Raw genomic sequence first — 22,789 nt, 5'->3', positions numbered from 1 at the left:
AAGGCTTCTTTCTCAGAAAGGATATTACACATTACAAAGGATGATGCCAGTCCTTGTATGTGATATCAGAAACATTAATACAATAAAAGATTATGACTGTGGTAGTAGTTTTATGAATGCAATTTCACCTGGAATTATATTCCAAATGGATTTTGTTACAGTAAGATTAATTTGAAAGAGCCAGCTATCTTAAACACAAATTTTACTGCATCTTTTATATATTTTTTTATTGGATGTATGAATAGGAGTTGGATATGAGTCTTGTTTGAAAAGAATACACTATGTAACTCAAATGTGCCGGTAGGGTCAAATTTTAGCTGCTGCTCAAAATTTCAGCAAATAATCTGTGTGGTCTCTAGAAGGAACTGTGTGGCTCTGCTGCAGCTTTTGGGCTGCAGCAATGTCTTAACTTATATTTCACATAACTCCTCTGCTCGTGCTGATGCACCATTGTAACTTGTCCCCTGATCCTGGTAAAGCCAAGGGGCATGGCGTTGGGTTCTGTGCAGGAGCTGAGGTGTCTTTGTGCTCACATTGACAATTTTGGGGTGCAGAGAGAGCCCTGACTGTCACAGAGCACTTGGACCTCAGCATGGCTGAGGCTTCTCAGGCTGATGCCTGAACTTCCCATCATGCAGTCGCCCTTCCTTCTGGAAACTGTCCTTTCTATATATGGTAGCCCAAATTCTAGGCTCAGCTGGAGCTCTGTGTGTATGCTCAACGTTCTGAGCAGACACCAATTTTTTTGATTATTGCTCTGTTTGGTTTCCTCAAGTCTCAGGACAGTGTAGCACAACATGTCCCCCTCTTTTCCCTGCCCAGCTGTTGGCAGCTTGGAGGGAGGGGTCACACTAAAAGCTGGTGACAGAGAACTCTGTCGGTTGTGCACAAGAGGGAGACCTCGAGGGTATCACTCCCTCAAATCCCAGGAGTCCATCTGCTCGAGGCACTTAGAATGAAGTTGGATAAAATGGATTGTTGTTCTGCTGGGAGCCATCCCTTGTTAACAAGGTGTGATGCTCTCACACCCCTGGGGTTTTCTTCAATCTCAAATTTTTTTGGTCTGTATTGCAACATGGCCTTTCCTCTCTTTTTGTTTGTGTGTGACTCTGTATCTTTTTTTACTGTTCTTTTTCTTCAGAAAGATGCAAGTGACTTTTCTTGAGGCTTACTTTTTCATACCAGCAGTTCCCTTTTGTGTAAGCTTTACTTCTCTTCTAAACAGTCACACGTTTTCTCTCCTATTTCTCTATTTTGTTTGGAAAGTTGGATGTTCTCTGAGTTCCTGCCTTTACGTGTTAAAGACTGGAATTGCATAGATAGATAGCAGATAGAATTTAGGGGGAGATATTGCTATGACATACATATCCCAGGCAATTTAAGGAATCTTACTTAAAATTCTTAATTGTCTGCCTGCAGGAGTTACTAGAGTGGAGGATTTCAGGGCTCTTTCAACATACCTTTTAGTCTTCCTTTTTTTTCAGCCTGTTCAATAAATAAAATTGTAGCTTAGCCAGTCTGTAGTTCTAACCCAGGCATACATTCATCTGTCCAGCACATCTGCAAATAGGTATTTATTCTTTATTCCTTTGTTTGATGTATAGCTTAAAGAAGTATTTTGGATGTTGGGGAGTTTGGTTTCTTTTTTCTTTTTTTTTTTTTTAATTACAAAGGAAAAAAAGAGGCAGCAAGGCAGCCAGTCAGAGCATGTTGGTGACAAACACTTCAGTGCCGTGGAGAAGCTCCTGTTCTGTGTGAGGCTCAGTGGAAGCAGCAGCTCTGCAGTGTCCGTGAGCAGTGGCACTGAGCTTTGTGCTGCGCTGAGAGCCTGAATTCACTGCCAGCAATTTGTCAATCAGTGTCACTGCCCGGCTTCGGGGAGCTGGGCTGGTGCCTCTGCATGGCTCCAGCCTCTTCTGGAACTGTCTAGGCTCACTCAAAGGGGCCTCACCTCTCACTCAAGCAGCACTCTGTTTCACTGACATGCGTTTAGTTACATGCTTGGGGTTTGGTTTACTTCAGTTGAAGTATTACTCTGTAGAAAATGACTTGTGCGGGTAACACTGTGTGTCATTTTTATTTGTATGCCCTTTCTTTGGCTTTAACTAAGCCCTGCAGGCTTTCGAATTGAAGGATTAAAAAATAACAATAGCAAATAAAAAGCATAATTTTATTTTCAGTGTTGCTAGGTACCTCATTCTATGTAACTCATTTATTACTTGCTAGATAGCTGTAGGCATACCAGCGGCTCACTGAAGGAATGAACAGAAAATATGAAAACAGTGATTATCCTCTAAAATCCAAATTAAACAGGCTATTGTCATTATTGCTTTTATGTCATTTCTCTAAATTCTTTAGGTACCATCTTATCCCAGACTACTTTTATTTGCTGCAGTTCTGTAGTTAACAGCTGTAATGAGAAGAGGAGCATTGAAATGTAATTTAAATGTTCCCCCTGAAACTTGTGTGCATCCTGTGAGTGAGAAAACACTGCTGTAGAACATGCTCTGCACTGCAGGGCTTCTTTCCCCGCAGCATCACCTGGTCCAGCCTCAGCTGAAGTCAGGGGAAAGGCTGCAGTGCCTGCCAGCAGGCTTGGGATCAGGATGTGTGAAATGAGGTCTTGTGGAAAGATAAACTTGAGATATTGTTCTCCAGACTGGAGCTGCACCACATGTGCACTTCATGGGGAGAGCTGCTGGGAGCCCATTCTGCTGGAAGATGCTGTTTGGAGAATGAATGGCTGATGGCATAGGATCAGAAGGACTCCGAAGACACAATCTCATGATTTGCTTCTATTTTTCCATGTACAAACTGAGTAGAGGCTAAAAGCATCCTCCTTTTCTCTAAGTATTTCCAAGATACCACTTAGATTTTTTTTTTCCCTTCATCTCTCCGATTCTCTTTTTTTCCTTTAATTGTACTAAGAGGCTGCCTCTTCCTTCAGAGTTTGGAAACTTCAAAAAGAGCAAGGTTTCTCTAACTTCTCTTTCCCTGGCTGCCCTTTTCCTATCTTTCTTTTTTTCCAGAAAGATTTGCCCCACTATAAGTGGGAGTTCTGACAATTCCAACTGAAACCATAGATTAATTGGGCAGACTTTATGTCTTAGTTTTCTTAAAATGTTTGGAGTTTAAAGTAGTTTATGCAATGGAATATCCATGTATGTGTGGGAAGCTGGACACGTGTATTTGTAATTAGAGTTTGGGAGTATCAGTGGAGTGAAAAGGAACTCTCTGCAGAATTTATTCAAAATTGGAGTAGAATTCTTGATGTACTGCCTAGGTACTGGAAATTAATTTGCCAAGCTCAAAAATGAACTAATCACCTTACAATTTAATCTCATAATAATTTCACTGTGGATGAAATCGGTGAGTATTCCTTTGTAAATATATCCAGCACCATGCATTTTTGAAACAAGTACTGTCCATGTTACGGTTTTTGCTATTCATAGTGATTCTGACTCTGATACCTCTCATATGCTCATCCCAGATTCCTGATGCAACACTGGAAAATGTACTGAAATCTTTCTTGCTGTTGTAATTGTGAATTCATCTGTAGCTGTACTAAAGCTCCCAAATTCCAATCCCACAGGCAGATAGAGAGAAGGGAGGCTGCGTAAGTGTTTCACCTTTAGCAGCAGCTAGAAAAGTGTGAGACACTCGAACTGCTGTTGCCTGTACTCTGCCTGTTCTGTGAATAAATAGGTTGTCAATCTAGCACTTTAAACGAGCACTTTCTTCTTTTTTAACCTTGCTTCTTGACATTTTCCATTAAGCATAGTGTAATGGAAAAGATGAGGAGAATTTCTCTACACACCAGGAATAGCAGCCTGTCTGCTTAGCGCGAAGGGCCTTTTCCTGTGGGGTGACTGAGAGCTCCATCCCATGCTGGATTGCTTCTTGAGATTAGATGCTGATAGCCTTTCCCTCTGAGCCTGGGCCTGCCTGGCTCTGGGAGAGCTCCCCAGGCAGCCAGGAGGCTGCAGAATGAAAGCAGGCTCTGACCAAGCACTGAGGGCTCAGATGTGCTTCCTGCAGTGATCTTGTCTAGCAAAGGCCATGTGTCCAGCTGGGACACTGAGCCTTGGCTGAGGCTCTGATGGCTCCTCATGCAGCCACTTTATCACCTTGTCCACTCTCCAAACCCCCTGATTGCCTCCAAGGTCTATGAGATATATGGAAACCCTGTGTGTGCAGAGGATGCTCACATGCACAGGTAGGAAGATTTAAATAGCTACAGTCAGTGCAATTCCTAAACAAAAGCCTTTTTTGGAATACAACTGGCTCTTACTAGATCATAGTGGAGCTCTGTTTTCTGGTTAGTCTAACAGACTATAATGCTGTATAGATATGTGCTTGAAGAAAGGCAGAACCAGAAATCCATATATGCACATAGGCACTTTACAGAGACATAAACATGCAAAATACCTAGTTATTTGCCCATTTCTTAAAGCTGTTTCGAAGCTAATTCATCATTAACTTAATAGATCTTTTAAGGAAGACATTCTTGTCCAAGCACTTGGATCTTATTGTAGCCTACTGCTGTTCATTCCCTTCCTTCTGCTATTTATGCTATTCAAACAGCAAGTCTGTCTTCGGGAGGCTGCAGTTAAATCAGATCTGTGGAGGTAGCATTGTGTTTCCTAGCAACACCATGTCTGTGGCAGTGATGCTGCCTTCCCTCTCCACACTAAACGCAAAGTCATGTCCATTAATCCCCAGCTGCACTTAAAACTTTTCAGGGATTTTGCTAGCTCCCTACTGTTCATGTTTTCATCTTGCTCATATGCTGCAAGGCAAACTGCTTCAGTGATTTAATTCTCCTTGGTGCCTCAGTATAAAACCAACCGTGTGTGTATATTCACAATTACTATTTGTTTTTCATTAAAACAAATAATTTGTCCAATACTGTGATGCCTCCCCTCAAACGTTATCATTTTGGCCATTCAAACAGCCTGACAAATGAAAGAGATAAACTAAATGTGTTGAATATCTATTACCTGTGCTGCAAAAGAAACTGCAGCTTTTTAATTTAAGATATGTAGTAGCAAAATAACCCTAAATTTAAGTGAAAGGGGCATTTTATTTTTTTTCTAATACAGAACAACATTGAAATAAAACTAAGCGGACTTGTTTCTGTGTGCTGACAGCTTTCTTTCTAACATGAACTGAGTAGTCTTTGACCTCTTGTGATCTCAGTTGTGTGAGTTCCAGGGTTATCACTTTGTTGTGTGGGAAACTCCTGCAGCATTGTGAGAATGAGTCTGGGGTCAGAGAAACTCTGCTCTCTGACTTCACCTGGCTACAGCCAAGGCAGCTGGGAGGAGCAGGAAGAGACAAACTCAGAGCTGTGGCTTCTGAACAGGTTTATAAAAACACACACCTATTGTCAGGCAGCAGTCTTCTCCTCCTGCTCTGACTCATGAAGAGATGCTGTGAGAGGTTTGCTGCAGGCCTCAAATCTTCTGTCACCCCACAGACAAATACTCATGCTTGTGTGGATTAGGTGTTGGTGGATTTGATTGTATGTACCAAGGCTGCAGTTTGGTTTTCTTACCCTTTTCCACAATGAATATTCAGTAAGACACAGGAGTGTCTCCTGAGACTCATTTACTTCCAGGGAAAAGGAGTTGAGGTATTCTATCACCTATGGACACTTTTTAGAATACGTAAGCATCTTAGCTAATTAATATTTTTGTCCCTAATTTGGCTCTTGCTATACAGTAAGTCATGTCATATTCATAGTCAGTTCAAAACATACATCTTCTAGGGGAAATCCAGTCTAATAAGTTTTTCACAAAGTGTGAGATGTTACACCAAAATATAAGTAAACTTAGTTTTAAATAAGTAGGTATTCTAAAATTACTGTCAGTGAAGGAAAATATTTTCAGAAATATTTATTTAAACTTTGTGTTTAGAGACATTCTGGAGAATGATGCAACACACAGTACAAAAAGTCCTCTGAACACTGATGAGCTTTTTGAAGATGTTCTCCCTCAGGTGTACACACACATACAGTGGGAAAAATAAGAGACAGATCTTCTGTCAGCATACTGTCATTACTATCAACTCGAGGTCTGGACCTTTACTAGGTTCTTAAAACATGTGTTACAGCAGGTAGGGCTCCTCCTTCTCTTCGGCTTGAGCTAGATCCCCATTTCTCGAGGTGTCCCTTTGCTGAGTGCCGGCAGGACCGAGCCTTTTTGTCTGCACAGTGCCACGGCGTGAGCGCAGCGGGGTGGGGATGCCCGGGGCTCACCTTCTCCGTTTGTCCTCGCAGATGGCTGCCCGGACCTGTGCAACGGCAACGGGAGGTGCACGCTGGGCCAGAACAGCTGGCAGTGCGTCTGCCAGAGCGGCTGGAGGGGACCGGGATGCAGCGTCGCCATGGAAACCGCCTGTGCCGACAACAAGGATAACGAGGGAGGTGAGCGCAGCCTTTCCATCCCGCTCCCCAAGAGCAGCGGCTGCACCAGCGGCTCCGGGAGGCATTTCCTGCAGCAGGGCCGTGCCTCTCACTGCTGCCACGTGTTGCATTTCTCTGCAAGCAAAGCACAGGGAGCTGTGGCCGTGCAGGGCACGCAGGGACTTGGGCGGGAGGCTTGGTGCCACCCTAGCCCAGAGCATGGCCAGAGCTGCCCTCTGCGGGCTCCTGGGGCACTGAGGGGCAGAGGAGCTCCCTGTGCCCTCGGGGCAGCTAGCAGAGCCACTGTGCAGTGCCTTGTCCTGTCCGTGCTGGGGCTGGGGTCCACTCTCCTGCACACAGCCCCTGCCAGGCTGTCCCCACTGTCACACAGCCCCTGCCAGGCTGTCCCTTGCTGTCACACAGCCCCTGCCAGGCTGTCCCCACTCTCCCACAGCCCCTGCCAGGCTGTCTCTCACTGTCCCACAGCCCCTGCCAGGCTGTCCCTTGCTGTCACCCTGCACAGTTCCCATGCCAGGCTCTGAAGGGCTCTGTGAGATGTGCTGAATGGGCATGTATGGAAAGGGGTTGATCTGTTTTCCCTCTATCAGGCATATCCCTATTAAATACAGGATGTGACCTGTGTTTCCCTTCAAAGATGTTTTTCTGGTTTTGTAGAGACATCCATGGTGACCTGAAAGCAGTTTTTAGATGTTGTGCTTTCTAACCAAGACTGGTTAATTTGCTCCTTCAGTTAAAGGGACTTTCTCATTTCTTTCAATAGAATGTCTTTACTAAGTCACATAGATTTTTTTTTCATGTGCTTCTGCTCTCTGTTATAAACCAAACATCAGACACAGCTTTCTTCCTTGAGACTCCTTCCCTTTTCTTTGGCCAGTAATTTATCTAAAGAAAACATCTGTTGTTTGCTGATTAATAAATATTTTATAAATGTATTTCCTAAAACTGCAAAGCAACATTGGGCTGTATCTAGTGTACAATTGTCATTAGGATGAATGCTTTAATTTTATCTAAGATTTCAGAGTTTAGAAACTATTTGTAAGTCCCAAACTGAGAAACAAGTGGTTTTGGTTTTGATTACATTATATTAACTACACCTGAATATCATCAACTAGTTTTAATATGAAAGTCCTCTGTCAGTTCCTTGGTTTCATGTGATCAGAGAATACAGAAGTATTTTAGAAGTTCTAAAGTTAATTCCATTTCAGAGAACTAGAACTTGCTTTATAGCTATTACTGAATTGTAAAGAGCAGAATCTAATGTCCAAAGTAATTAATTGGCATTCAAGTATAAAACAAAACCCACTAAACTTGTATTAGTATTCACTGTAAGAAACTAAAAGGTGAAATGCATGGGTTTGCAGTTTTTACAGGCTTTGAAGATTATAAAGGGAAATTTGAAAATGGAAGTATTATTAGAATTTCCTCAAAGAAAGGAGTAAGTTTGGAAGCATTACTAGAGCTACTGGAACAAGAGGTTTATTTATGATATTATGAACTAATAATTAATGCAAATTTGTATATTTCATTATCATGCAAGTTGCATGGATTTTGGTTTACCATAGTAAAGCACCTGAAAGAAAATTATTTGGTCTAGCTGAAGGCTGGAAAGATTTAGGGGAGAACTCTTCAGATGTTTTCAGTGTTTGCATTTTAAGTAATTTTTTTTCCAGAGACTGGAGAGGCTACTGGTCATTGGTTCACATGAATGTAAATAGTTTGAAAATTTAAGCTTGATCCAAGATCCAAACAACCTGGGAAGTCCATTTGACCTGCATGTTTTCACATGGGGATTTTAAGTTAAAGGCAGAAATTAATCTGTCTCCTGACCATTTGCTCAGTCAGTACTTTAATTCCAATGATCATTCCTGCTCCTAACAGTCACCCTGACTACATTTCTGTAGAATGTTTGTATAAGGGAGCTCAGGTGCTAGTCAACCCCTGTTCAGCTGATGTTTCTCCACAAGCTTGCCAGGCATTCCTGAAAAACCAAAGAGAGACTGTACACAGAGCTGCCCCCAGGCTGTGGCACTGCCACGCTCTTGGTCTCTCTCATGCCTTGGGGATTTGTGCTGGAGCAGTTGGCTTGGTAATATTTTGGGTTTCAGATTCCTTTGAGATATCCTGGGGTCCTTTCCCATGTGTGCTGTGAAAACAGAGGCATTGTCCTCACCATCAGTTTGTCAAATTGTCAGTCACAAGACATAGAACAAAACTCAAAAATTAATATAACATTAATCACTTAATGGTTAATATCTTAGAGTGCAGTCCTGCCTTTGCCTAAGCTCTGCTGCTCTGTACATGTCTGGTTCACCCCACACCTGGCCAGGAACATGTCCTGTGCCCTCTGTGTTTATAGGGGAGAGTGCAGGAATGGAGAGGCTGCAGGGATGTGTGTTCTGTGCTTCAAGCTGCACCTTTATGCAATTGTGACTCTGTACATAAATGAACAGATAACATTAAGTTTTCTCATTAGACAATGCTGAAAACTTTACTATGGGAATCAATATTAAAGATCCAGCTAGTTACCACAACCCCAAGTTTCACATAAAATGCAAGTTTATTGGAAGTTAAAGAAATTGCCTCTCCTCCCAGTCACTCTTTTCATCTGAAAGTCATGTGAGTTTATTTGCAGCAAAGTGTTGAACTCATTTGCTGCTCCACTACCAGCACTGCTCTGTTTGCATAAGCAAGTAGTTCTGGGGTAGTACTGAACACACAAGCCCTTCTTTCAGAGGGCAGTAGGATAGCTAAAAATCCTTTTTTGCCTAAATGAGGTCCTTCTCTGGGCAGTTTGAACTCCTTCTCTCCGTTCATCTCTGCATGTTGTTAAAATGCAGTTCCTTCAGAATGTCACCAAAAGGGAGTTATCATTTCCTGTCTTCTGTGGCAGCAGATTTAGCATATTTTGGAGCTTTTTCCCTGTTCAGCCATTCTTATTGCAATTGTATCTCACAATCAGATTCAAAGGCCTTGGGCCAAGTCTTCATTTTATGGATGTCAAGGAGAGCATTGCCACTGACTCCAGAGGGTTTCCCATTTGTCCTGCTTTGTCTTATTATCTGCCACGATGCAAACTCCATACCATAGTTCAAAAAGAGAAAAATGAAAGATTATACTTAATATTTTCTTTCCATTTTAGATTAATGTCCTTTAGTTGGTTTATTCCTAGAAGAAGCAGATGAGTCCCACTCTCTTTTAGACTTACAAATCTTCATTTTAAATGAGATGTCAGGGTGGATTACTGGCATAAATAAAATGTGATTCCAGAGCAGTGAGAGGAGAGAGTCTCCAAAGCTCTTTCCTCCTCTTAGGTTCAGGTAGAGCTGTGAATGATCTGAGGTAACACTGGAAAATTCACCTGTATTTGTCCTTACCATCCCATGTCAAATCAAGATAGGAGTTTAATTAGGCCTTTATCCTGGCAGTGTCCAAGGCCAGGTTGGACAGGGCTGGAGCAGCCTGGGACAGTGGAAGGTGTCCCTGCCCATGGCAGGAGGTGGAACAAGATGAGCTTTAAGGTTCCTTCCAACCCACTCAGCCTGTGTTTCTGTGATCCATTATGAACCTGTTTTTAGGCTTACCATGGTGTGTAGGCTACTTTGCTGAAAAAACTTGAAAGTCTCTTATTTATCTTTTTATTTATTCATTTATTTTGACGATGAAGCCTAACTGCAAAGTAAGGGGATTCTGGCATTGACTCACTTTTAAGATCTCTTTGAATTGGAAAATGCTTCTGTTTTCCAAACCATGTTTGGATTACATAATTTGCTCACTGTGGCTGCTTCTAAAGCTAATATCTTCCCTTAATCAGTCTCTCAGTAATCTAATCATTATTAAGCATCTTTTGGAGGGATTAGAAATAGCTTTATTTTAAGAGCAGTAATTGTGATTACAATATATAATCCCCCTAATAGACACGTATAACCCATTTAATTCACCGTGGCTTTATTTCAGGAAATTAAGGCATTACAGATGGTATTTTGAGGAATGGGAGAGGATATGCTACTTTTTAAGTTCCTATTTCTTTTGACATATTGCATCAGGAAATCACTACTGTGGCTGTTTATACCCATCATTCTGCAATAACTATTTTATAATAATTTGCTTGTTCTTAAATAGAAAAATGTTTTTAGTTCCTCAAAACTGTCTCCTTAAATTACCTACGTTTAACTCGATTTCACTTCAGACCTTGCAGTGCCTCTAGGTGTGTGAGCCAATGTGATACACAGCAAAACTCAGATGCCTTTTCTAAAGAATAGTTTCACTGAATGTTGGATGCAGTTGTTATCCATTACATATGAGGAATCTTTGTCCTGAGCATCTTGGGATAATTTGGGAGAGATATTTAAGAATCCTGGCCTCTGCAGAGGCAGCCTTGGCAGGAGCCTGTATTGCCCACTGAGGTTGCTCTTTCTAGGCTTTTCTTTTCCTTCTTTCTCTCTTCTCCCACCTTATTCATCCATTCATAATTACTCATTTTTGTAGTTTTTATTGGCCAGACAGGTAAATTATGAAATCGCAGAGAAAGAAAAACAGAAAATAAGCAAAAGTTTGCTAAATTTGTTTATTTCAGATTTGATCAGGATGGAGAGGAGAGGTGCAGGCAGGTGTAAAAAAAAAGAGAAATAAAAAAAGCTTAAATGCAGTCACTGCTTCTCTCACTTCCCAGATCACATTTCTCCTCACAATGTAATTATCTGGACTAAAATTGGGAGGAGAAGAAAAGGAAGCAACCCATAGCAGTATAGAATACTAAGCTAAATAGAAACGAGGAAATTCTTATTTGTTATGCAAAGTGGGACATTCTTTTTAAAACACATTTTAATTTCTTTTCCACTTGGCTTTCCAGAGAGAGATGTGCCTCTCTCAGAAGGCAAATTTTGCCCTTCAGTTTGTTATTCTATAGCTTTAACCCCACCAGGAAGTACAGTTGGTGGTAATTTTGTTTGGCACAATACATTAAAGATAATGAATTAGAGAAAGCCAGCTATCTGCTCCAGTATGAAATCTCTTCAATTCACAAGAAAAATACATTTCTAGTGAAGTTCACTGTCAGGACAGTGCACTTGACTGATTGAAAGGCTGTTTATTTGAGTTGTCTTAGAAAACTCATCTCTGAAATTAGACAGAAGGAAAATAGAAAGAAAAGAGAAGTGTCTTCCTGCAATAAACATTTAGAAAAAAATTGCTTTTAGAAAATTACAAATCCTGTGACTTGATACTGCATCAGGCTCGTGACATTTAAGATAATACAAGTATTTCACAGCACAAAAGCAAATCATGTAATTTAGCTTGCCTCAACAAGCATTCCCTCAGCAGGGGTCTCTAATTCAGCACAGACAAAAGATTTTATGAAGTTCTCAATGTAAATACCCAGAATACTCTTGGCACAGAAATACCTTTGCAGAGCCTGTACAGTAGTCAGTGATGGAACATTAAACGCAATCAGGAGCTGAAATCTGAGGTGGATGGGGGCCAGAGTGAGTCAGGTGGGCTCAGGTATAAAATCTGTATCAAAAGTGGATGCTCCAAGTTGGACAGGAGCTAATGAGTGTGCTTGCATGAGATTGTGTTACAGCTTCATGTCAGCCTCTAATCGCCTTTACACACATTAGCAGCTTATCCCTCCCGGGCTGTGGGGCTGCAATAACTCACTCTCTCAGCCCTGGGAGAAGTGAAAGCAAGAAGCTCAGTGACTGCAAATCCCATGGTTTGAAAAGGCTCCAGGATCCATGTAGGTATCCGTGTGCACTGGAGCTGGACAGACTTTCTTTTTCAAGGTTGTTCTCATCTTGCAGCCCTTTGGGTCAGCCTGGCTCTGAGCAAGGAGTGGTTTGGAGTTGGAGCATCAATAATCCTCAGGTTCTGAGGGACCCCAAGTGCTTGGGGCATGGCTGGAGGTACACCTGCAGCAGGTTCTTCCCTCGGCTGCTCTCAGGAATGAGGCTTTTCCTCACTGCCACAGCTCTGGGCAGCACTGGGATCCTGAGTGGGGGAGGCAGGTGGGGCTGGTGCTTCATCACTCCCATCTTCCAGGGTACTTTACAACCTCTTTGGGGATGTTTTTGGGCATTCCAAGGCACACCCAATCTCCAGGTTCACTCTGCTTTACCACAGTTTGGGATTTACAATCCAGCTTGTCCTGAAAGGCAGTTTGGGTTACAAAAATACTCTGCTGTGCTCACAGTTACAGAAGCTAGTGGTGTAATGAATGTCCTGATAGTTTACAGGGAGACTTTGCAGTTTGCCTATTTGAGGACACAGGGCTGTAGCAGAAATAGAATTTCCTTTCTTGTTAGCACCAGGAACTTCTGAGGAATTATTTTGATTGATATATGCCAATATAGAAAACAGTAATTAGATCAGGCTACAAAAGTGTGAAAATTTGGGTTAAATATTAGATAAACTTCCTGGTAATACGATATACTGGGCTGTGGCATAACCTGCTTGTGGAAGGAGTTCTGCGTGCAGTTTTAGAGCTCAATTAAAATATGTCTGTGTTGGCAGAGAGAAGGCCTACTCTTTTGATAATCTGATAGAGCATCTCTAATTCTTTCACCTTGGGTATATTAATACTGCACATAATTAAAATCAGATCATGATAAATTAACTAATTTGCCCTTAGAGTGATCAAAGACCCTTTTGCCCTCAGGGTTCATAGTAGCTGCTGTTTCTCCCCTCCCCACCTCCATTTTAATCATCAGTCTGAAATGTTTATTGGAAAAAGAAAAATTTCCAGGAATTAGGCTCTGAAAGTCCCCAGCTCCTGCAGCTAGTGAAGTGTAAGGATGCCCTCTGCTGAGCATGGGCTCAGGAGTTTTGGGTTGGAAACACAATTGTCCCTTGCTGGGTACAGAAAGCTTTGGCTCAGCAAGCTGGATGTCAGGTCAAAGTTCACTCATTCTGATCTGCATCATGAATTGAACCTAAAGCACAACCTGCAGGGACTTAAAGAAGTGTGGAAATTATAAATAATTTATTCGTTTAGGTTTAAAAAACCCCAGTAGCTCAAGCATCAACTTTCTGCAGAAAGATGTAGCACCTCTCTAGTTCTGGAATCCATAACCTGGACATGGTGAGAAATGGATTCAGTGACAAAGGAACACTGGTGCTGAGAGGTTCTAAATACATTAGAATAGTAATGTGGTAAAATATATCACTATCCCTACTCAAAACCTTTTAGTCTTCCAACGATGGTCAAGAGAAACACAATAATAAAGCAGTCACAAATATGACATGCATGGGTAGGTTAATCTGCTTTCAAGATATTCTTTAAAGTTTTCTCTTTGCTATGTAGTGAAGTCCGCCAAAAAGCTTGTGGAACAGTTCATAGCAGGTTGAGAAATGTGTGTATCCATTAGCAGATTATCCCTCTTCAAGGGTATACCATGCCACTTGCTTCATTTCTGAAAAGATCTAGGAATTCAGAAAAGCCATGAACGGCAATGGAGAGCTAATCCTGTGCTGCCAGTTTAAATCAGATCAAAATTTCCAATTTCTTTCTTCTCAGTTAAGGCTTGTTTTGGTCTCAAATCGTTGGAGGAGGTTCAGCTCCATCTTAGCTCCCTCTCCACTCTTTTCCCTTCAGCATGCAGAGTATCAGAGAGCTCACTGCCCACTTGAAACTCAGCTGTGTATGCCATGAAAAACAGCAGTATTTTGGTGAGGCGAGTGATGAGGGTTTGTCATTGAATTAACCATATAAATAATTCAGCATACCTGAGGACATTTGGAGGATGACAAGCTCTGAAATATATATTAAAACCCAAAGTACTGAATTCTAATTAAAATTTATGCTAATGGCAGAATTTTCTTTTACAAAAGGTACTTTTTTTTCCAGCTCTGGTTTTAATCAGCTGAGCCTAATGCAAATAAATGATTCTGTAACAATTTACTTCATATATAGCAGTACAATCTGGCTAGAGAAATGGGCTGAGAAGGTTCTCATGAGAGAAACTTCATGGAGTGCAAGGTCCTGCAGGTGAGGAGGAACACCACCAGGCAAAATGTGTGCTGGGAAACACTTCTTTGTCCAGCGCCTGAGCACGGGAGCAGGGAGCCCAGCGAGGCTGTGGAGTCTCCATCCTTGGAGATACTCAGAAGTTGTCTGGACACAAACCTGGGCAACCAGCATGTGGTAGCCTTGCTTGAGCAGGGGCTGGAGCTCCACACCCCCAGAGGTGCTTGCCGGTCTCAGCCATTCTGTGATAATAGTCCAGATAGCAAATTCGGCGAATGTGAGCTAAAACCAGATATATTCTGAGAGCAGCCAGTGTTCTTTCATGCATGGAGTCAGAGATTTCAGAGCAGCAAACTCACTAGCAGCAGCAGCTGTGGATGTGAACAGCACAGTAGTGTCCAAGGCTTTGATACCAAGCAGCAGTGCCCAGCCTGGCTGTGTGTGCTGCACAGACCCAGACCTCGCTGCTGCTGTTGCAACAAGCTGGATCAGCTAGTTCACATGAGGTAAAAATATCCTAAATCCTGCCATCTGGGGATAAATTAGCACAGGGGAATATAGCCATGTAAGTAATAATGTTCTAAAAAGTAAATTGTGTTATGCTCTGTGCCTGTCTTTTTAAAATATTGTTGTAAGCATCTAAAAGGTGTCTGGGTCTGAATTCCCATAACTGCAGCAAAACCTTCTTACATAGAAGGAATCACAGGCAGGTTTTTCCCTGGCTTTTCTCCTGAATGGAGATGTTTCCAGCCTCCCAGGTCCTGAACTGGCAATTCTGAGCAGTTTGATTGCCTGCTTGATTGTTTGTGAGATAACGGTGAGATTGGCAGTGGCAGGGTAATTTACTGGAGATTGCAATGTCAGACGATATCCAGGGGGGCTCGTGAGCATAAAAATGTGATTCACATGACTGACAGGAGCCTGAGAGATTGATATGCCCACTCCAAGTTCATGGTGGCATCACAAGTGTTTGGCTACAGCATCCCAGACTCTGCTGCAGGATGAGGTCATTACAGACATCACTTATGCTCACCTCTAATGACAGCTACAGCAAAAACAGGATGCAGCTCAAACAGGTAAATGTAAACTTGGCAAAGGGAGTAATTGATACCCTGTGTTTTACCTGTGTTATTTCTGGTATGTTGATAGGATTTTCTTGCCTGGTGGTCGTCTGAGTAAAATAACTGAGTGGAATAAAGAGTGGGCAAATCTCAGTTCATAGTTGTAGAGGTCTGGCAAACTGAGAAAGTGTGCAGGATGCTGAGAAGCTCTCAGAGCTTAATAGGGAAACTGCCTTGAGTTATACCCTGAAGCTAATGATGTCCTTAGAATGTTTATATAAAGTGGGTAGAAAATGGACTGTAGCAAAACAGAAAGTTCCTAAAGCCACGTTGGAGAGGATTTCAAGATGAATGGAGCCCTTAATGTGAACAGGCAAATGACCTTAAAGCAACATATAGCTCTCACCACAAGGTAGTTTGTCTGACTTAAATCTCCTTAGAGGCCTGAATGAAACATCATCAGCATACCTTGGCAATTTTGTTTTTAAATCAGGTCAGGCACACTTATTTCAAACACACACAATGGCTTGGAAATACAAGGCTAATTATAAAATAAGAACATTTTTTATAGTTTGAGATTGTTTTTTTCCTTTAGGTTGTTTTTCTAGTTATCACTGTGCTGGTCTGTTGTGAACTCAAAAATCTTGAAAATGCATGAGTCATGGTCTTAATCTAAGGTAATTCTGTCTGCTTCCCTAGTGGAATGCAGTCTCTTGTGTATGATACTCAGTGTATGCCCAGGCCATATTTGTATTCAAAAATCAGATTGATGCACTTTGGGAAGTCTCTGAAAGTTTACAGATGTAAGTAGATTGTAGATTGAATGCCTGATTCTTGCCAGAGTAGATGAACAAATGTTTCTAAATTGTTAGAGATGATAATAATTTAAAGTACATGGTTATTAATTTCTAAATCATAGTAGAACTACACTGAGAGAACATATTTCAGTTAAATGATGATGCCAAATGAAGAGATGATGATAGAATTGTTAAAGTATGTGCTAAAAATAGTCAGTTGTTATTTATCTAAGTGTACAGATTGATCTCCCCCTTGATTCCATTTTAATTTCTGGTGTTAAAATTCTACTTTTTCCTTATAAATGCATCTTCTAGGAACTGCAAAAATGGCTACAGTGTAATTTGTATTTACTTAGGTAATGATAACTTTGTCACCACCATCACCACTCAGCTTCTCAAACAGGAAAAATGAAATCAAATACCATAATTCCAAGACAAAAAAAAAACCTAAAACAGACAAATAATCAAATAACCTAAACAAAAATCCTTTATTCCTTCCATTTCCTCCTGCTTAATTTCAGCCCTTGACAGATTTCTTTGGGATTTATCCTTGTCTAACACAGGTTTACATTAATTGTAATGCTGTTTAACCAGTGTGCTCAGAAGCATTCTCCCCATGGCACTGTTGACTGAATTTCCAGGTTTAGGGCCTAGGGATGGTATGGAGAGTGAGCTTTAACAATTCTTCCCAGTGTTTTAAGCTTTCCATAGGTATTATTGTGACGCTGGGTAATTTTTGCCTTTTCTTCTTTTACATGTTTGTAACCTTCCCAGTACTTTTCCCTACCCTCTTCCCTAGATGAAAAAAACAAACACACTCCAAAGCTCCAAGGCCTGGGGGGCACAAGGCTCTTCTCCTGTTTGGGTTCTTCCTGAGAACCAAGGTTGAGAATAAAATCTTCAAGACACACTGTCATCAATAAGTACAGCTAATACCAAGGGTTGGGGCTCCAGAGAAGGGGCTTGACCTGGGAGGAATCACATCACTACTTGTCCTCCTAACTGGTGCTTTTGATCAATTATGCTAATTTCCTAAAACCTATCAAACTGTATTCACCCCTGTGGGGTTGTGCTTTTGTGGATATTCTTCCATAACTGCCCCTACAACTCCAGTAAAAATCCACTTTTATATTACTCCCCATACTGAAATTATTTTGAGTTTCATTTCTAAACGGAAAAGGCAACAATTGCTGCTGAGCACTGTGCTGAATGCAGTGACTGTCCCTTTCAGATGGCCTGGTGGACTGCCTGGACCCAGACTGCTGCCTGCAGGCCACCTGCCAGAACAGCCTGCTGTGCCGTGGCTCGCGGGACCCTCTGGACATCATCCAGCAGAGCCACGCCGGCACTCCCGCCGTGAAATCCTTCTACGAGCGCATCAAGCTGCTGGTGGGCAAGGACAGCACTCACATCATCCCCGGAGAAAATCCCTTCAACAGCAGGTACAGCTGGGAATGTGACAGCGGAGGTGTGCGCTCGAGTTGGATGGGAAAATTCCTGCCAGCGATTTTATTGGTGTTCTAACGTGTGATGCCTGATGGGCTTACCTAAAAGAGAGGCCAGACAAAGTTAAGAGAATAAAAAGCAGTTATATTCATTGAAGGACCTTCAGGTATATTTAGGGCAGTCAGGGCTCACCCAGGGGCTACACCCAAAATGGACAGTGGGTCACAAGTTTTTCATACTTTGTATATTTTGTCCATTTGCATATCAGGGGATAATCCTCCAATTACAGGTCCAGGTAACTAAGTCAATTACTCCAAGTTTGCTCCCCCAATTCACTGTTGTTTACATATCTTGGGGGCTAAGACAGTAAGGTGTCCTTGAGTTTTGAGCTTAGAGAGGAATTGTTTTGTCTAAAAATGAGATAACAGCAGCTCAGCACCCTAGATGGAGTCCAGAGTTATACACCAAAGAATTACAGGATTACAGATGCCCAAAAAATACAGAAGCTAAAATCCTAAGGCATCACATGAGGTGCTGCTTCCAGGTTCTTCATCTAAGGCGTTGATCACACTGAGGCCATGTTGTTGCAGTTTATGGTGTGGCTGTTATTTTATAACACTGAGTTTTATTAGCATTTTAACACTTTGGCAACGCCCAGAAGAAGGTTTTTTCCACTAAGTAGGAGCTTCTGAGGTTTATATTGTATGCAGACTGCCGTCTAGAAAAAGGGAAAACGCAAACTAGTTTCCAGTTAAAAGAGATTGCATTTTAGGTAGTGCCAGTAACACAGATTTCAATAATGGAATAGCATTTCAAATAATTTTAAAGATACATTGATTTATGGGGTTTTATTGTTTATTCCTTACGTAAAACCATTTCACTTGTATCATTGATCCATCTGACAAGGTTTTCTTGTGCTGTAGGATCCCTGTTGGATCCTATTCTATGTAATGTAGATTTTATGCTATTCTATAAAATACTCCATGCACACACACACACGTGGAGTTGTTAGAAAAAATAGGAAAAAAGTCTGTTTTCACCTAAATTTGTGGGGGGGTTTTGTTTGTGTTTTTTTTTATCCCTGGAAGTGTTTAGGGCCAGGTTGGGTGGGGCTTGGAGGAACCTGGTCTAGTGGAAAGTGACCTTGCCTGTGGCAGGGGGTTGGAACAAAATGATCTTTAAGGTTCCTTCAAACCCATTCTATGATTCTATGAATTAGTGCTCTAGACTGAACATGAGCTGGTCACTTCAGTCCAGAGGCTCCTTTAATAAAAATCTCATTGGAAACTTTAGATTTGTTTTTTTCAGGGTTCCTCATGGCAGAAGTCTTAGTTCTGTGTTATTCATGTGAACTACACTGCAGATTTTAACACATCTTTGCAAATGACCTATTAATGACATTAAAATTGGCCTTCACCTCTCTGTTTGAAGGTGCTTTTGATAATTCTACATCTCAGCTGCTATCTCCGGTACCAATTTTAGGCCAATCTAATGCATAGTGTCAAATTTTAAAACTAATGGGTTTGTCTTTTCAAAAGTGCCACAAGGTTCAGATCACAAATTCTCCATGTACTGAAGCTGCCACAGTCTCCAAAACTAGCTCCCATGTTTGTAAGGTCTGTTTGTTTAGCTCAGTCTGTCACTCCATTGAAATACATGAAAAAGTGGGACAAAATTATGGTTTTTTCCGGTCTTAGTATAAGAAGAAGAAGTTATTTCCTACTCTGCTAAAGTAATAAGTAGCAAAATTTATTGATTGCAAAAGTATATCTCACCAATTTTTTCTGTGCAGAAACATGATGAAGCTTTCAGGGAAAAGAAGACTGTGTTTTTACACATTTAAATTCCTTGTTAAAGAAAAAAAAAGTAATTTTTGTATCAGTTTAATTTGTCTGTTGCACTTTTAAAAGATTGCCAAAGGAAGGTGGTTGTATGCTTGACTATTTGTCAAAATCTTGCTTCTTATAAATCCACGTTTTAGCTGCATATTTTAGCTTATTCTGATATCCATTGTGTTCCTTATTTTAGCATTTTAGAAATAAAAAGGAAGATTATTGACCAAAATATTTTTATTCAAATTATTTCCTGAAATATTAAAATTGAAAGTAGAAAAAATTAAGTCTTGGGCATTATTAGTTTTCTTCTGCCATCTGACAATTGCTTTCTAAATCTACTTTCTGCACAGTTTCCCTAGAGAAGCTTGAGTGACTTTTTCCCTGCAACAATTTCTGTGTGTTTGTCACATAAAATAATTCAAGCAAAATGAATAATGCCAAGACAATTATCTTGGTCCAATGTGTTCCCGAGTAGATTTTTCTCTACAGGTTTCAATTTCTATTAAATTCCATATTCTGTTACAAAATGTTGATTTTGCAAATTAAAATTTGACCTGAAGGGTCAAGAAGCACTTGAAAGTTCTAAAAGAAAAGTAACACCAAAAAAATGCTCATTTTTATTAATTAGATTTTTAATGTAATATTGAAGAAAATATTGCACCCTGTTTGGAATAAGGAAAAGCTTTTTTTTGCCTTTTTTTTCCCCATCCTCGCCTCCTCAATCTGCTTCTCTCAGGGTACAGGGAAGATGGAAGGGAAAGGAGCCAGGGGCTGGAAATTCCTCTCCAGCTGGGAGCAGCAGCACTTTCTGCCCGCTGTGCACTTAGCAGCAGCAAAGCACTTGCCAAAGAGAAAAAACTGACTGTGCCTCTTAGAGGAATGACTCATCTTCATCTCCCTTAGGTGAAGCAAAGCTGCTTATCCTGCTGGCCAAAGAAACACTTTGTCTTGGCTGTGTGTAAAGCTGGACTTGAAACCAAATCGTGCTCTTGGCAAAGTGCGAGCAAGGGTTCCAGATCAGGGCTGAATGCAGCGTGCAAACATCAGTCATTCCCTGAGATGAGGGAATTTGAACCTTGACTTGGAGAATGGGTTGTACAGAACAGAGATGTGGCACTGCACCAGGTTTTTCAAGTGTGTTAGGCACCCCAGGCATGGTGTTGTACCCCAGTTTTGAAGATTCAGTGTGGGTCACAGCTTTGGCCTGGCTGACAGTGAGGGAGCTTTGTACTTTGCAAAGCCTTGTTAGACAAGGAGGCAAAACCTTGTTAGGCAAGGAAAGCAATGACTCCCAGTCTGTATTCACTTCTCACCGAGTAGATAAGCACTTTCTTCATTTAGGTGTATAGAGGGAGCTGGGCAATATTGTGGTTCCGAAGTATTTTTAAAATTTTGGGGGTAAACTGGATTTAGAGTGAGGTACAAGTGCTCCACTACTTGACTTACAAAGAACATCACTTCTGCAATTAGCTTTAATACCTTTAATTCTCTTTCTTTTCCAGTCTTGTGTCTCTGATAAGAGGCCAAGTGGTGACTACAGATGGGACTCCTCTCGTTGGGGTCAACGTGTCGTTTGTCAAGTATCCAAAGTACGGCTACACCATCACTCGTCAGGATGGCACGTGAGTGTCCCTGCTCCAGTGAGCCCCTGCTTGCTATGGAGTGTCTGTGCTGATTAACAGATGGTGTGATCTAATGGAACCATGTGGTACCAGGCATTGCCTTCCTCCCGGGGCAAGGAGCTATTAAGTAAACACAAAAGTAGTTTTTCACGCGGCATTTTGAATACTAACTGCATGTAAATACAAACAGGCTGACTTGTGGTAATGACGTGTTAGCAGGCAGGCTCCTTTCAAATCAATTGCTCTGTAGCTATGAAAACGTTTGTGGGCTACAGCAATATCCAGCTGAGACAAGAAATATTTTATTTCAAAATGCAGTGCAGACTAACACTTCCAGGAAAAAGAAAGTATCATTATAGAATAGTATATTTTGTTAAAATTTCCCTTCTGCTTCTCTTTGCTTTTGAAGATACACTCTCTTTTTAGTTTCTTTGGGGTAGAATGTAATCAAAAGATTCTAATTGAATATATTTAGACAATTTCCTGCTGCGCAAAAAAGTGCTTTTCCCCCCTTGTATCAGCCTTTTTGAAATGCACACAAATTCAGATAAACAAAAGTCAATGTGTCATGGTTTATCTGGTAAACTGGCTGTGGTTACTAAAACAGTCTATCTGACGCAGGCATTGTAAACATTTGCCATTTTATCTTGATCTTGCATGAAAACAATTGAATTGAAATAATTAATGTGAGTCAACTGAACTGTAGGAAGTATTTAAGTTCCACATTTTCCAGGATATTAATCTGTTATAATAAAAGTATAAGGTTGATTTCAGTGGTTTAAAGTTGCAGGAAGTGGTGAGCTGAACTATATTTAAATCTGAATAGATTATTGAAGTCATTGAGTAATTTGTTACATTGCCAGCATTTACATGGAACAACTGATACCTATCTCTGTTGTCAGAACAACCTGGAAGTATTTCTCGTTTAGGCCAGATTTCAAATGCCTGTGCAGCTCCACATTACTGCTGTGATTGTGTAGGGGGTTGGGAGTAAACACTTAATATCTCTGAAAAATGAAAGATCAGTTATCCTGGGGACAGGAATTATTTGTAGAGCACCTCTCATTACTATTCTGTTACTGCTGTGTGTCCCATTCTGTGCTTGATGGACAGGATCTTTTAGGAAAGGGATAATTCAGTGTCCAGCTCAGAATGAACTTGGCTTCTCTGCTGTCTCTATAGAAGGGTGACTTGTAATAATAAATCTGGTTGTTTGTTTGTTAGGTATTTTTTAAATTATTTAATACAGAATTTATAATATTATCGGAATGAGCTTTGTCCAGGTGACTTCAAATCATCGCTTGTCTTGGCTGGTTTTCAGCTGTTTAGTTGCCAGAGGTTCACTTCCCATTATTGATCATTGGAACCATGACATTTAAAACATAATCATGGTCTGCTCACTTTCCCTGCCTCTGGAGGTGTGGGGAGAGAATCACAAGGGTTAAAGTAAGCAAACTCAGGGGTTGAGATAAAAACCATTTAATAACTGAAATAATAATTATTAAAACTGTAATGAAAAGAAAAATACAAAAAGATAAAGGAATTCCCAGCCAGATTTCCCCCTAGTTTACATAATGAGAATGGTATCATGTGGTCTGGGATATCCCTTGGTTCTGCTGGGGTCAGCTGTCCTGGCTGTGT

General features: G+C 41.1%; 1 protein-coding gene across 8 annotated transcripts in view; it reads left to right on the top strand.

The window, feature by feature from the left end:
* The window catches only part of TENM2 (teneurin transmembrane protein 2), a 557,904-nt gene that overhangs the window by 498,164 nt on the left and 36,951 nt on the right, over positions 1-22,789 (top strand). For all 8 annotated transcript variants that reach the window (XM_085073437.1, XM_085073436.1, XM_085073435.1 and 5 more), the window contains 3 exons: positions 6,281-6,427; positions 17,477-17,687; positions 21,029-21,148. In XM_085073437.1, the coding sequence (XP_084929563.1) occupies positions 6,281-6,427; positions 17,477-17,687; positions 21,029-21,148 (478 nt within the window). The remainder of the gene's footprint in view (positions 1-6,280; positions 6,428-17,476; positions 17,688-21,028; positions 21,149-22,789) is intronic.

Source organism: Lichenostomus cassidix, chromosome 13 (assembly GCF_008360975.1).
Source record: "Lichenostomus cassidix isolate B80296 chromosome 13, HeHo_3.0, whole genome shotgun sequence".
In the NCBI taxonomy this organism is placed as follows: domain Eukaryota; kingdom Metazoa; phylum Chordata; class Aves; order Passeriformes; family Meliphagidae; genus Lichenostomus; species Lichenostomus cassidix.
Note: the sequence above shows the minus strand (reverse complement) of the source record. Positions and strands in the feature narration are given on the sequence as shown.